This window comes from Heteronotia binoei, chromosome 2 (assembly GCF_032191835.1).
Source record: "Heteronotia binoei isolate CCM8104 ecotype False Entrance Well chromosome 2, APGP_CSIRO_Hbin_v1, whole genome shotgun sequence".
In the NCBI taxonomy this organism is placed as follows: domain Eukaryota; kingdom Metazoa; phylum Chordata; class Lepidosauria; order Squamata; family Gekkonidae; genus Heteronotia; species Heteronotia binoei.
In genome coordinates, this window is record NC_083224.1 from 200,513,923 (window position 1) to 200,526,604 (window position 12,682).

At 48.9% G+C, this 12,682-nt stretch overlaps 1 protein-coding gene across 1 annotated transcript in view; it reads left to right on the top strand.

The window, feature by feature from the left end:
• Positions 1-12,682, top strand: part of LOC132567472 (phospholipid-transporting ATPase ABCA1-like) — a 146,893-nt gene that overhangs the window by 119,234 nt on the left and 14,977 nt on the right. The window contains exons 42-47 of the mRNA XM_060233147.1: positions 999-1,061; positions 2,442-2,548; positions 4,145-4,286; positions 5,775-5,909; positions 6,019-6,122; positions 10,694-10,786. Of these exons, the coding sequence (XP_060089130.1) occupies positions 999-1,061; positions 2,442-2,548; positions 4,145-4,286; positions 5,775-5,909; positions 6,019-6,122; positions 10,694-10,786 (644 nt within the window). The remainder of the gene's footprint in view (positions 1-998; positions 1,062-2,441; positions 2,549-4,144; positions 4,287-5,774; positions 5,910-6,018; positions 6,123-10,693; positions 10,787-12,682) is intronic.

A 12,682-nucleotide genomic window follows, 5' to 3' on the forward strand; every position in this document is an offset into this window, starting at 1 on the left:
TAAAAGTGTGTAAAATGTTTATATGAAATTTGGAGACTCGTTGTGCTCCCATTTTTTCAAGGGTTGTATTTATCAGTCTAATTTGATGCTGAAGCCCTATTTTGCATCGGTCTCAGTAGAGTGGCAGGCCTCAGAAACATGCGCTTGGCACAGCCGTCTCGCTTGTCTGTTCTGCTTGGCAGGCTTTAATCCAGGGCTTTATGTTGGGGAGGGGCTGCAGCTCAGTGGTAAAACATCCGCTCGACATGCAGAAGGTGCCCGGTTCTGTCCCCAGCCTCCCCAGTTAGAAGGCCTGGGTCGAAAGTGCTGTGGAAGCACTAAGACCCTGCGGAGCAGCTGCCAGTCTGAGCAGGCGATCCTAGCCTGGGGGAACCAGTGGTCTGGTTCAGCAGGAAGCAGCTTCATGCCTTCGAGTGCTCCCAAGAGGAAGCCTGGGGGAACCAGTGGTCTGGTTCAGCAGGAAGCAGCTTCATGCCTTCGAGTGCTCCCAAGTGTCAAGTCGGCTGATTCAAAACGAGACCTTCTTGATAAAAGTTTCTAGTTTATTGATATCATTGTTCTCAACTACTCCGAGAGATTGGAAGACTAAGGAACATACAGCAAAGTGTAATCATATAAGGTATACTTCAAAGGGATTCTTTAGGGAGGGGGTACTATGCAGGGCACATTCACACATTGATGTTACAATTTCGTTCTCAGGCCTGTTGGCCTTGGGCGAGAAGCCTCCCCCGGTGCCCAGCCTGAGAAGGCACCACAATGTCTTTCGCATATTCCCATTTCAAAGCAAAACTACATAACAAAAGGAAGGGAGGGAGGCGAGGAAAGTTCGAGCTAGCAGCATTGGCATACAGTGTGGCTTTTACCCAGAATGCTTCCCCCTGAACCAAAGATGGAATACAGACTTGACCAGAGTTGAAGCAGACTTGACACCAAGAGGAATGGAGCAAAGGGGGGGGGTGTCAGTTTCCAGTTGATCAGCTGGGTTATCCTGTCTCCAGGTTTACCGGATGAACAGAAAACCAGCCGTGGATCGCTTATGTGTGGGAATTCCTCCAGGAGAGGTAAGCCTTGCACCAAACGACCCCCCCCCTTTTTTTGCCTAGTTACAGCTGACCCACGGCAACCCCAGAGGGTTTTAAAGACAAGAGACGTTCAGAGGTGGTTTGCCCTTGCCTGCCTCTGCAGAGCAACTCTGGACTTCCATGGTGGTCTCCCATCCAAGGGCTACCCAGGGCTGGCCCTGCTTCGCTTCCAAGATCTGACAAGATCAGGCTAGCCTGGGCCATCCCGGTCAGGCAGAGGTTCCAAGGTGGCTAGCCATTGCCTGCCTCTGCACAGCGACCCTGGGCTTCCTCAGTGGCCTCCCATCCAAGTACTAAAGAAGAAGAAGACTGTAGATTTATACCCGGCCCTTCTCTCTGAATCAGAGACTCAGAGCAGCTTACAATCGCTTTTATCTTCTCCTCCCACAACAGACACCCTCCCACAACAGGAGGCCCGTCTGAAATCCACCAGGGACAGGGCCTTTTCGGTAATGGCGCCTTTCTGGTGGAACCAGCTGCCGGAAGGAGTGAGGGCCCTGCGGGACCTTGGGCAGTTCCGCAGGGCCTGCAAGACAGCCCTCTTCCGGCTGGCCTATAACTAACTGACATTGGAAACTTTATGGAAGGTTGTAGTGTAGCATTTTAGCAGATCGCTTGTTCTATACGTTTTATTATTTCACTGTTTTAAATTGTCTAAGTTGATGTATTTTTAAAGCCATTGATGTATTTTAAAGCCAAACTTTATGTTAGATTTTATATGTTGTGAGCCGCCCTGAGCCGCTTCGGTGGGAAGGGCGGGATATAAATTGAAATAAACTGAAACTGGGGCTGAGAGAGCTTTCACAGAAGCTGCCCTTTCAAGGGCAACTCTTACGAGAGCTCTGGCTGACCCAAGGCCGTTCCAGCAGCTGCAAGGGGAGGAGTGGGGAATCAAACCCAGTTCTTAACTACTACACCAAACTGGCTCTCTAAAGAGAGAGAGACATGCTGCTTAGCTTCTGAGATTTGATGAGATCAGACTCGCCTGGGCCATCCACGGTGGGAATTGGGAACATGGCACTATTCCGAGTCCGGTTCTGGGTTGCGGTTCTGCTTGCAGTGGATTGTGGGAAAGAGATGCATGCCTTGCAAAAGCTAGCATGGAAGCAGCTGAATTTGCCTGGGTGCATTGGACAAAATGGGCTGCGGCCTGCAGAGCCTTCCTTCCCAAGACATGTGTCAGTCTTTAAGGTGCCACAAAGCTCATCATGGCCGCTCTGCTTGAGTGGAACAAGAGGTGGGGGTCCCATCTGGTCCATCTCGTCACTCCCTGAGAAACCCAATGGGATGGTTGTGTGATGTCGGGGAGAGGGGAGAGTTTGCCTTCAAACTTGTAGCTCTTCGATTCCCCCTCTGCAGTGCTTTGGCCTTCTGGGTGTGAACGGCGCCGGGAAGACAACAACTTTCAAAATGCTGACTGGGGACACAGAGGTGACCATGGGAGAAGCATTTCTGAAAGGGTATAGGTAAGTGGAGTTTCTGCCCCATGGACAGAATGGAGTGGATCTGGAAGACTGGGTTTCGAAAGATTGAGTTTCAGAATAGTTTCCCTATTTTTACTATTATTAACATAAGAACATAAGAGAAGCCATGTTGGATCAGGCCAATGGCCCATCCAGTCCAACACTCTGTGTCACACAGTGGCCAAAAAAATTATACACACACACACACACACACACACACTGTGGCTAATAGCCACTGATGGACCTGTGCTCCATATTTATATCTAACCCCTTCTTGAAGGTGGCTATGCTTGTGGCCGCCACCACCTCCTGTGGCAGTGAATTCCACATGTTAATCACCCTTTGGGTGAAGAAGGACTTCCTTCTATCCGTTTTAACCCGACTGCTCAGCAATTTCATCGAATGCCCACGAGTTCTTGTCTTGTGAGAAAGGGAGAAAAGGACTTCTTTCTCTACTTTCTCCATCCCATGCATAATCTTGTAAACCTCTATCATATTATTTTTAAACCACCCTCCCTGCAAAAAGAAATGAATGAATGGATTGTTTTGTCTTCCAGAGGTCCCCAGCGTTTTTGAAACTGCAGACACCTGGGGAATTTTGATAGAGTTGTGGCCACAAGCACCAAATGGCTTCCACATGGCGGCCAGCTGTGGGCTGGGAGATTTGGGAGCAGACTCTTGGTAGGGTGGAGCTGGGGAGGGGAGAGAGCTCAGTAAGGCTGAACCGCCATCATCCCCCCTCTGAAGCTGCCATTTTCTCCAAGGGAACGGATCTCTGCAGTCTGGAAAACAGTTATAATTCTGGTAGGATTCCAGGCCTCACCTGGAGGTTGGCACCTTGACTGCTGCAGGAGGTGGCTCCAACCACAAAATGTCAGGGTGAGAGATGATGCGTCACTCCAACAGGGACTCTTCAACATTTCAGCAGAAGCTCCATGTAACTCTTTGGGGTCAGGAAGCAATATTTGGCCAGGGGTCATAGGATCATAGAGTTGGAAGGGACCTCCAGGGTCATCTAGTCCAACCCCCTGCACAGTGCAGGAAACTCACAAAGACCATGGAGGTTTTGTGCCCTTGGAGGTTTTGTGCCCTCTTCTGGGCATGAAGCAGGGTTCACTGGGGGGTGAATGTGTTTGTGTGTGGGGGGGGGAGGTATTTGTAAATTTCCTGCTTTATGCAGAGGTTGGGCTAGATGAACCTAGAGGTCCCTTCCTGCTCTATGATTCCAGGATACTTTTTAAAATGAAGATGTTTAGTGTTTAAATATTTTCTTGCATACACATGGTGTACCTTCAGTCACATGGTGAAGATCCTCGTGCTGTGGCAGCAGCTGTTCCCAAAGCAACTTCTTGAAGATCTAGAGAGCTGATCAGAACCCTCCCTGGGCAAAAGCCCCATCTGCCCACACCCACTTTCTACAGAATGTTAGCGGGCGCCAGGAAAGACATTGGCAGGTGCCCTGGCGCTCGTGGGCACTGTGTTGGGGACTCCTGCTCTGTTCCGCCTCCCTATTTAGATCAGTCCTCTTTGTGGATCTTTCGTTCACAAACTCTCCTGCCCTGGCTGTCTTCTCCCTGCCCCTCCGCTCTCATTGCACAGCGTGCTGACCGATCTGCAGTCCGTCCACCAAAACATGGGCTACTGTCCTCAGTTCGACGCCATTAATAACCTTCTTACGGGTCGCGAACACCTCCAGTTCTACTGCCGCCTGCGTGGGGTCCCAGACAGCGCAATTCCCAGGGTAAGAGCATGGTTTTCTATCTGGAGCAAGCAGGTGCTGGAAAACATTGGTACTGAAGTCCAGTTGCAGTGAGGACCAGAGGGCAGTCTGCACATGTTAAGGGTGGTCCAGTCCTCCATTTAGTGACTGGGTGAAAGAGCTGAAGTATGCGAAGCAGGGCCTTTTTCAGTGGTGGCTCCCCTCAAATTGTGGAACTCCCTGCCGCAGGAAGTTTGTCCTGCACCTTCATTTCTGGTCTTTCAGACTTCAGCTGGTTACTCTAATACAGTGCCCCCCAACCTATCTGGCCCCAGGGCCAGCAGGGTGGGGGCACCCAATTCTACCTCCCCTCCCACGGTGCCTCCTCCTTCTCCCCCCATTTATTCCTCTACCTCCCATTTCCACCATTTTAAGGCTGGGGAAGGGGCTGTGATCGACAGGGAAAACCTCGGCAGCAGCGGCAAGCAACCAGCTGAAAGAGCGGCGCTGCCCTTGCCTCAGCAGCACAGGCCAGGGGGGCGGGGAGTGCGATGGTTAGAAAATGATACAGTTGTGCACTTTATTTCTATTAATTTGGTGTGGTGGTTAAGTTTGCAGACTCTTATCTGGGAGAACCGGGTTTGATTCCCCACTCCTTCACTTACAGCTGCTGCAATGGCCTTGGGTCAGCCATAGCTCTCGCAGGAGTTGTCCTTGGAAGGGCAGCTTCTGGGAGAGCTCTCTCAGTCCCACCCGCCTCAAAGGGTGTCTGTTGTGGGGGAGGAAGGGAAAGGAGATTGTAGGCCGCTCTCTCTGTCCTTGAAAGGGCAGCTTCTGGGAGAGCTCTCTCAGCCCCACCCAACTCACAGGGTGGCTGTTGTGGGGGAGTAAGGGAAAGGAGATTGTAGGCCACTGTGAGCCTCTGTCCTTGAAAGGGCAGCTTCTGGAAGAGCTCTCTCAGCCCCACCCGCCTCACAGGGTGTCTGTTGGGGAGGAAGGGAAAGGAGATTGTAGGCCACTCTGAGCCTCTGTCCTTGAAAGGGTAGCTTCTGGGAGAGCTCTCTCAGTCCCACGCACCTCATAGGGTGTCTGTTGTGGGGGGAGGAAGGGAAAGGAGATTGTAGGCCGCTCTGAGACTCTGTCCTTGAAAGGGCAGCTTCTGTCAGAGCTCTCTCAGCCCCACGTACCTCACAGGGTGTCTGTTGTGAGGGAGAAAGGGAAAGGAGATTGTAGGCCGCACTGAGACTCTGAAATTCGAAGTGGAGGGCAGGATATAAATCCAATGTCATTGTCTTATTATTATTATTACATTGTAATATATAATGAAATAATTGCACAACTCCTGGCCTGGTTGCTAACAGGCCACAGACTGGTACCCGTCCACTGCCCGGGGGTTCGGGACCTCTGCCTTGGAGGATCAGCCATGGTTGGGTGGTTTTGGCCTTTGCATCCCAAAGTTGTGAGTGATCCTGCAGAGCTTCTTGTGTGTCCTCCTCACCCTGCCATGTTCCTTGTTCCGCCTTGGTCCAGGTGGTTCAGTGGGGGTTATCCACTCTTGGCCTAACGCAGTATGCAGACAGACCCGCTGGCCGGTACAGCGGGGGGAACAAGCGCAAGCTGTCCACAGCCATCGCCCTCATCGGAGCACCGCCTGTCATCTTCCTGGTCAGTGACATCATGTGCAGGGCAGAGTTTGGGGGCGGGCCTTCCTCCTGCCTATGGGGCCCCTTGCAGACTGAATCTTCTCTTTCCACGGGGCGGCTTTGACTTCCAGGATGAACCAACGACTGGGATGGATCCACGAGCCAAGCGTTTCCTGTGGAACTGCATCCTGGGCGTGATCAAGGATGGCAGGTCTGTGGTGCTCACGTCGCACAGGTGAGAGCAGAACCCCGTGGGCTCACCTGGGCAGGGGGTGATGCTCTCTCTGAGACTTTTTGCAGCCCAAGCAAAGGAAACCCCTAGTAAATAGTCCTTTCCAGTCTTCAATAATAATAATAATAATATAATAATAACTTTTATTTCTATCCCGCCCTCCCCGCCTAGGCGGCTCAGGGCGGCTAACAACAACTTAGACATTAACATAAATGATAAAACTTTAAATTTAACAATTAAAATTAAGCATAAAAACCAGTCAGTTAAGTTAAAATACATGATTTTCGTTAGCCTAGATATATATGAGTGTATCTGGCAGCGATTGAGCTGTTATGGCGCTGGTTCTGCCAGTTTAGGTAGTCTTATAGATGGCGGTTCTTACACCAGGCAACTCAGCAGTCAGTGTCGTTATAAGCTTGCCTAAAAAGGGCGGTCTTGCAGGCCCTGCGGAACTGGCCGAGGTCCCAATAATACTTTACCATGTAATAGTATCAAACAGACCCCTCTCATACAGTATCCAAAAGTATCAAGATACACAGTAAGCAATGAACTATCAATAGTACAATTAGAAATTACAAACAACAAAAATATTGTCTCATTACATATACTAAACCACCTTCCACTACACTTTAATGTACCCTGATTTTCTAATGGCTAACTTATATTAATTCTCTTTTAGAGCAGCGTATCAGAATATTTGGGTTTCGTTTTTTTGTACTGACATACTCAAATGGGGGATATTGGCTGTTTGTCTTATTGCATATACCAACCCATCCTCCACTGTATTTTAATGTCTTCCTTTTTTTCTAATGGCAAACTATAATGGATGTTATAATCTCTTGAGAACCCCTGTCCTCTATTTAAACTAGCAAAGCCAGAATGTTACCTGGATTTATGGCACTTCGCACCCACAACAGCAGGCTGCTTTTTATCGCCCTCCAGTGTTGTTTCAGCCCTGCTTTGTCTTAACACTAACAAACACAGATCCCTATTTGCGATTCTTTTAATCTGCTAAAAACATTCCCATGATTCTACACTGCCCACTTATATTAAGATTTGCTGCTTCCATTCCCATTTTGTCTGATGTCTGCTTAAGAGCATACGAAAGCTTACATTCTGAATAAAACTTAGTTGGTCTTAAAGGAGCACTTGTCTACTGCTTTGTTCTATTGCTTCAGACCAACACAGCTTGCCTACTGGGATCTATCAACAAAAATATACAAACATATTCCCAAGTCCGTATTTCCATAAGTCAAAACTGCTCTCCAAAATTCTGTTACAAATTCTCCAGGTAGCTACATGGCAAAGTCTCTGATGGTGCTACTCATGCATACCTTTCATATAAGTCTTAAAGACTACTTGCATATATTACAAACTAGATTCTATTAGATTCATAGAATAAGTCAAATAAATATTGATCAATTTTCCAGTAGCTTCATACACTATCCATACAATATGTTACAAAGTACACAGCAATTTTCTGAAAGTCCTTAAAGCTACATTCCCATAAGTTTGTAATTAGCTCATTCTGGAACCATCACTCCAATTCTTAGGCAAAAAGCCCGCGTTTCCAGCTTCCAGTTGGTGATGAAATAGACCAGGTAGCACTCGCAGGCTGTAAGTAGCTGTAAGTAGATTGGAACCGGTGCTTCATAATTTTTTCACTCCGTTTTGTGCAAACATTTTTCATTCCGCCTTTGGTGTAGTGGTTAAGTGCGTGGACTTTTATCTGGGATAACTGGGTTTGAGTCCCCAATCCTCCACTTGCGCCTGTTGGAATGGCCTTGGGTCAGCCATAGCTCTGACAGAGGTTGTCCTTGAAAGAGCAGCTGCTGTGAGAGTCCTCTTAGCCCCACCCACCTCACAGGGTATCTGTTGTGGGGGGAGAAGATATAGGAGATTGTGAGCCCCTCTGAGACTCTGTCCTTGAAAGGGCAGCTTCTGGGAGAGCTCTCTCAGCCCCACCCACCTCACAGGGTGTCTGTTGTGGGGGAGGAAGGGAAAGGAGATTGTAGGCCGCTCTGAGACTCTGTCCTTGAAAGGGCAGCTTCTGGGAGAACTCTCTCAGCCCCACCCGCCTCACAGGGTGTCTGTTGTGGAGAGGAAGGGAAAGGAGATTGTAGGCCACTCTGAGCCTCTGTCCTTGAAAGGGCAGCTTCTGGGAGAGCTCTCTCAGTCCCACCCATCTCACAGGGTGTCTGTTGTGGGGGGAGAAGATATAGCAGATTTTAAGCCACTCTGAGTCTCTGATTCAGAGAGAAGGGCGGGGTATAAATCCACTATCATCTTCAACATCAAAAAGCTCTCAATTATTCATCACAGCACTAGTTCTGGGTGCCCCCTTGCCCAGATGGTCAGGAGGTATGGGCTGGGTTCTCATCAGTATGCGGATGACACCCAGCTCTATCTATTGATGGTATCATGGCTCAGACTGAGCCGGTTAAAGCTGAATCCGACAATGACGGAGGTTCTCTACCTGGGTCGCAGCGGCCCAGGAAGGATGATCCCTTTACCAACTTCCGATGGGGCGCCACTGACACCAGTGCCAAGGGCTAAGAGCCTGGGAGTGCTCCTGGAGTCCTCCTCAACAATGGAGGCCCAAGTAGCAGCCACTGCTAGAGCCGCTTTCTACCATCTTCAGCAAACTCGGCAGTTGGTCCCCTACCTTGAGTGCAGCGATCCACGCCTTGCTCACCTCGAGAATTGATTGCCAGAACGCTCTACGTGGGGCTGCCCTTGACTCAGATTCGGAAGCTGCAGCTGGTGCAGAATGCTGCAGCCAGGCTGCTAATGGGGCTTCCCCGGCAGGAGCACATTCAGCCTGTGCTGAGAGCGCTGCACTGGCTGCCTGTTGCGTGCCGAATCCGTTTCAAGATCCTGGTATTAACCTTCAAAGCCCTATCTGGCCTAGGACCTACCTATCTGCGGGACCACCCTGCCCCGCATGTTCCCCAGAGAGCACTTCAATCAAGTTCTCAAAGTTTTTTTGGCTGTCCCTGGGCTGCAAGTGGCTAGACTTAGTTCCATCAGAACAGGAGCCTTCTCGGCTGCAGCCCCAATACTCTGGAACCCCCTCCCAGAAGCCATCAGGGCCCTGCGGGACTTATCACAGTTCCGCAGGGCCTGCAAGATTGAACTGTTTCAGATGGCATAGAACATCTCACAGGAGAGGGCGGCCACCGCATCTGGGTGTATCGCGCCTTTATTACTAACTGGCGAGGATCTTTACGTGTTGAGAAAAGAAAATATTACATGATCTGCCTGAATAGATGCAATTTTATCTGATTGTTTTATTGTTGTAATATTGCTTATTGTTTATTGTGTATCTTATGTTGTTAGCCGCCTTGAGTTTGCATAGAATGGAAAAGAAAGGTCCCCTGTGCAAGCACCAGTCATTTCCGACTCCGGGGTGACGTTGCTTTCACAACGTTTTCACAGCAGACTTTTGTGTTTTAACAATTTATTAATAACACATGGTTACAATATTTAATTATCTTTTTCTTATACTAAACCATATGATATTTCACCCCCCCTCCCTCCAATATTGACTTCCCCGAAGTTATAAATTTGCAGTTAATTCTGAAGGTACCACGAATCTATCAAAATGTAATACTTTTGATTAATACTAAAAAATTGTCCAATGTCTTTTTACGTTCCACTCTTTCTCCGTATATCCTTTGAATTTCTTCCACTCCTTTTTGAATAAGTCTAAGTCATAGTCTCTTAAAGTTTTAGTTAATTTGTCCATCTCACTCCACGATAAAACTTTCACAGTCCAATCCCATTTCTCTGGTATTGTTCCTTGTTTCCAAAGCTGCGCATACAATGTCCTAGCAGCTGAGAGCAAATACCAAATTAAAGTCCTGTCTTCCTTTGGAAATTTTTCTAATTGTAATCCAAGCAAAAAAGTCTCTGCAGTTTTCTTGAGGTCGTAACCCAAAATTTTGGAGATTTCTTGTTGTATCATCTTCCAATACTCCTTCGCTTTTCCACAAGTCCACCACATATGAAAGAAAGAACGTTCATGTTTTTACATTTCCAACACCTATCCAACTATTTTCACGGCAGACTTTTTACGGGGTGGTTTGCCATTGCCTTCCCCAGTCATCTACACTTTTCCCCTAGCAAGCTGGGTGCTCATTTGACTGACCTCGGAAGGATGGAAGGCTGAGTCAACCTGGAGCCGGCTACCTGAAAACCCAGCATCCACCAGGGATCGAACTCAGGTCATGAGCAGAGCTTAGGATTGCAGTACTGCAGCTTTAACACTCTGCACCATGGGGCTCTTAATAGAATGCATAGAATGGGCAGGATATAAATATAACACAAGTAAATAAATGAAATAATAGCGTGGACTCATCTCTGGTCTTTTCATGATGACTGACTGTTGCCTTCTAGGCCGTTTACTTGGTCTTGCTACTTATCACCTCCCTCCCGGCTCTCATCTGGGAATTAGGTTCGCGGGCGCTGGCTTGAGGGGGGGAAAGGAAGATATTGGGGGGAGGGGGAATGAAAAGAGGTGAGCCGTGCCTGTTTTTAATTCCCTTCGGATCTTTTCCATTCTCCCCTGGCAGCATGGAGGAGTGTGAGGCGCTCTGTACCAGAATGGCCATCATGGTGAACGGCCGTTTCCGATGCCTGGGGAGCGTGCAGCACCTGAAGAACAGGTATTTATTCTGTGTACTAGTTATTATTGAATTCCTTTTTACGCCATCTTTCTCCCCAGCAGGGGGACCCAAAGTAGCTCACATCTTTTTCCTCTCCTCCGTTTTATCCTCGCAAACAACCCTTTGGGGAAAACTAGGCTGAGAGGCTGCAACTGGCCCAAGGTCGCCAAAGATCTTCTGTGGCTTGAGAGGAGATTCAAACCTCTCAAATGCTAGTCTGATGCTCTTAGCCACTACGCCACGGTGCCTCTGAAAAGCTCTCTGAGAGAGGAGAGGAAGCGACTGAGAGGTGATCTGATCACCATCTTCAAGTACTTGAAGGGCTGTCATATACAGGATGGGGTGGAATTGTTTTCTGTGGCCCCGGAAGGTAGGACCAGAACCAATGGGTTGAAATTAAATCAAAAGAGTTTCCAGCTCAACATTAGGAAGAACTTCCTGACTGTTTGAGCGATTCCTCAGTGGAACAGACTTCCTCGGGAGGTGGTGGGCTCTCCTTCCTTGGAGGTTTTTAAACAAAGGCTAGATGGCCATCTGACACAAGGAAGATCCTGTGAATTTAGGGAGAGGTGTTTGTGAGTTTCCTCCATTATGCAGGGGCTTGGACTAGATGACCCTGGAGGTCCCTTCCAACTCTATGATTCTGAGTCTATTCCCTCAGGTAGTGAAGGGCAGGGTATAAATCCAATTTTTCTTTTCCTTCTCCTTCTCCTCCTTCTCAATAGTCTCATGAGGGCCAAACTAGATGAACTCTCCTCTTCTCCAGACTGAACGTTCCCAAATCCCTTAGCCATTCGAAGCAGGAGCTTGATTACCTTACTTCAAAGAAGTATTATCTTATTTCAAATAAGGGTCAGACGGTGGGGAGGGTTTAGGCCTCAGTAACATCCCCGGCACTAGCCAGTCAGTGCTTTCCAGAGCTGATGTCTGCTCCAAACTGGAGTGGGGCTGCTGGTGGGAGAGGACAGGTCCCTTCCAAGACTCAGTGCTTGTCAGTGAGCTCAATTTTGATTCGTTGCCCTGTTCTTCCAGATTTGTCATGCTGCTGTGATGTTGGGTGGTATCCTGTTGCCCCGCTACGCAAAGGGACCTACAATTCCTGGTGATCTCTAGCCCCGAAGACGTCTGGCTGTCCTCGACCAGAGCCAGGGCCTTTTCAACGTTGGCCCCGACCTGGTGGAACTCTCTGCCTGGCTGCATCCACGCTCTGTGGGACCTTGTGCAGTTCCAGGGAGGTTCCGCTAGGCCTTTGGTTGAGGACAACAGTGGGTGCCACCTTACCTGGCACTCCCTTCCCTTCCCCTCCCCCCACTCTGCGTTTTCTGATTGCCAGACAGTCGTACATGCGGTACAATGGCTTTAGCACCATCTGATGTTATTCTTAGCTATTGGATTCTAGATTGTACAGTTTATGGTGTCAGTCGCCCGGAGCTCAGAGAAGGGGGGTATATAAATCTAAATTATAAATAAAATAAATAAGAAAATTCAGTGGGCAGAAGACTCCACCTGTGTCTGCGCAGAGGGGTAGGACATGATCCTCAAAGCACATTTCTTGAAAAAAAGACGACTGCAGATTTATACCCCACCCTGCTCTCTGAATCAGAGACTCAGAGCGGCTTACAATCTCCTATGTCTTCTCCCCCCACAACAAACACCCTGTGAGGTGGGTGGGGCTGAGAGAGCTCTCCCAGAAGCTGCCCTTTCAGGGACAGAGTCTCAGAGCAGCCTACAATCTCCTTTCCCTTCCTCCCCCACAACAGACACCCCGTGAGACAGGTGGGGCTGAGAGAGCTCACCCAGAAGCTGCCCTTTCAAGGACAGAGTCTCAGAGCGGCCTACAATCTCCTTTCCCTTCCTCCCCCACAACAGACACCCTGTGAGGTAGGTGGGGCTGAG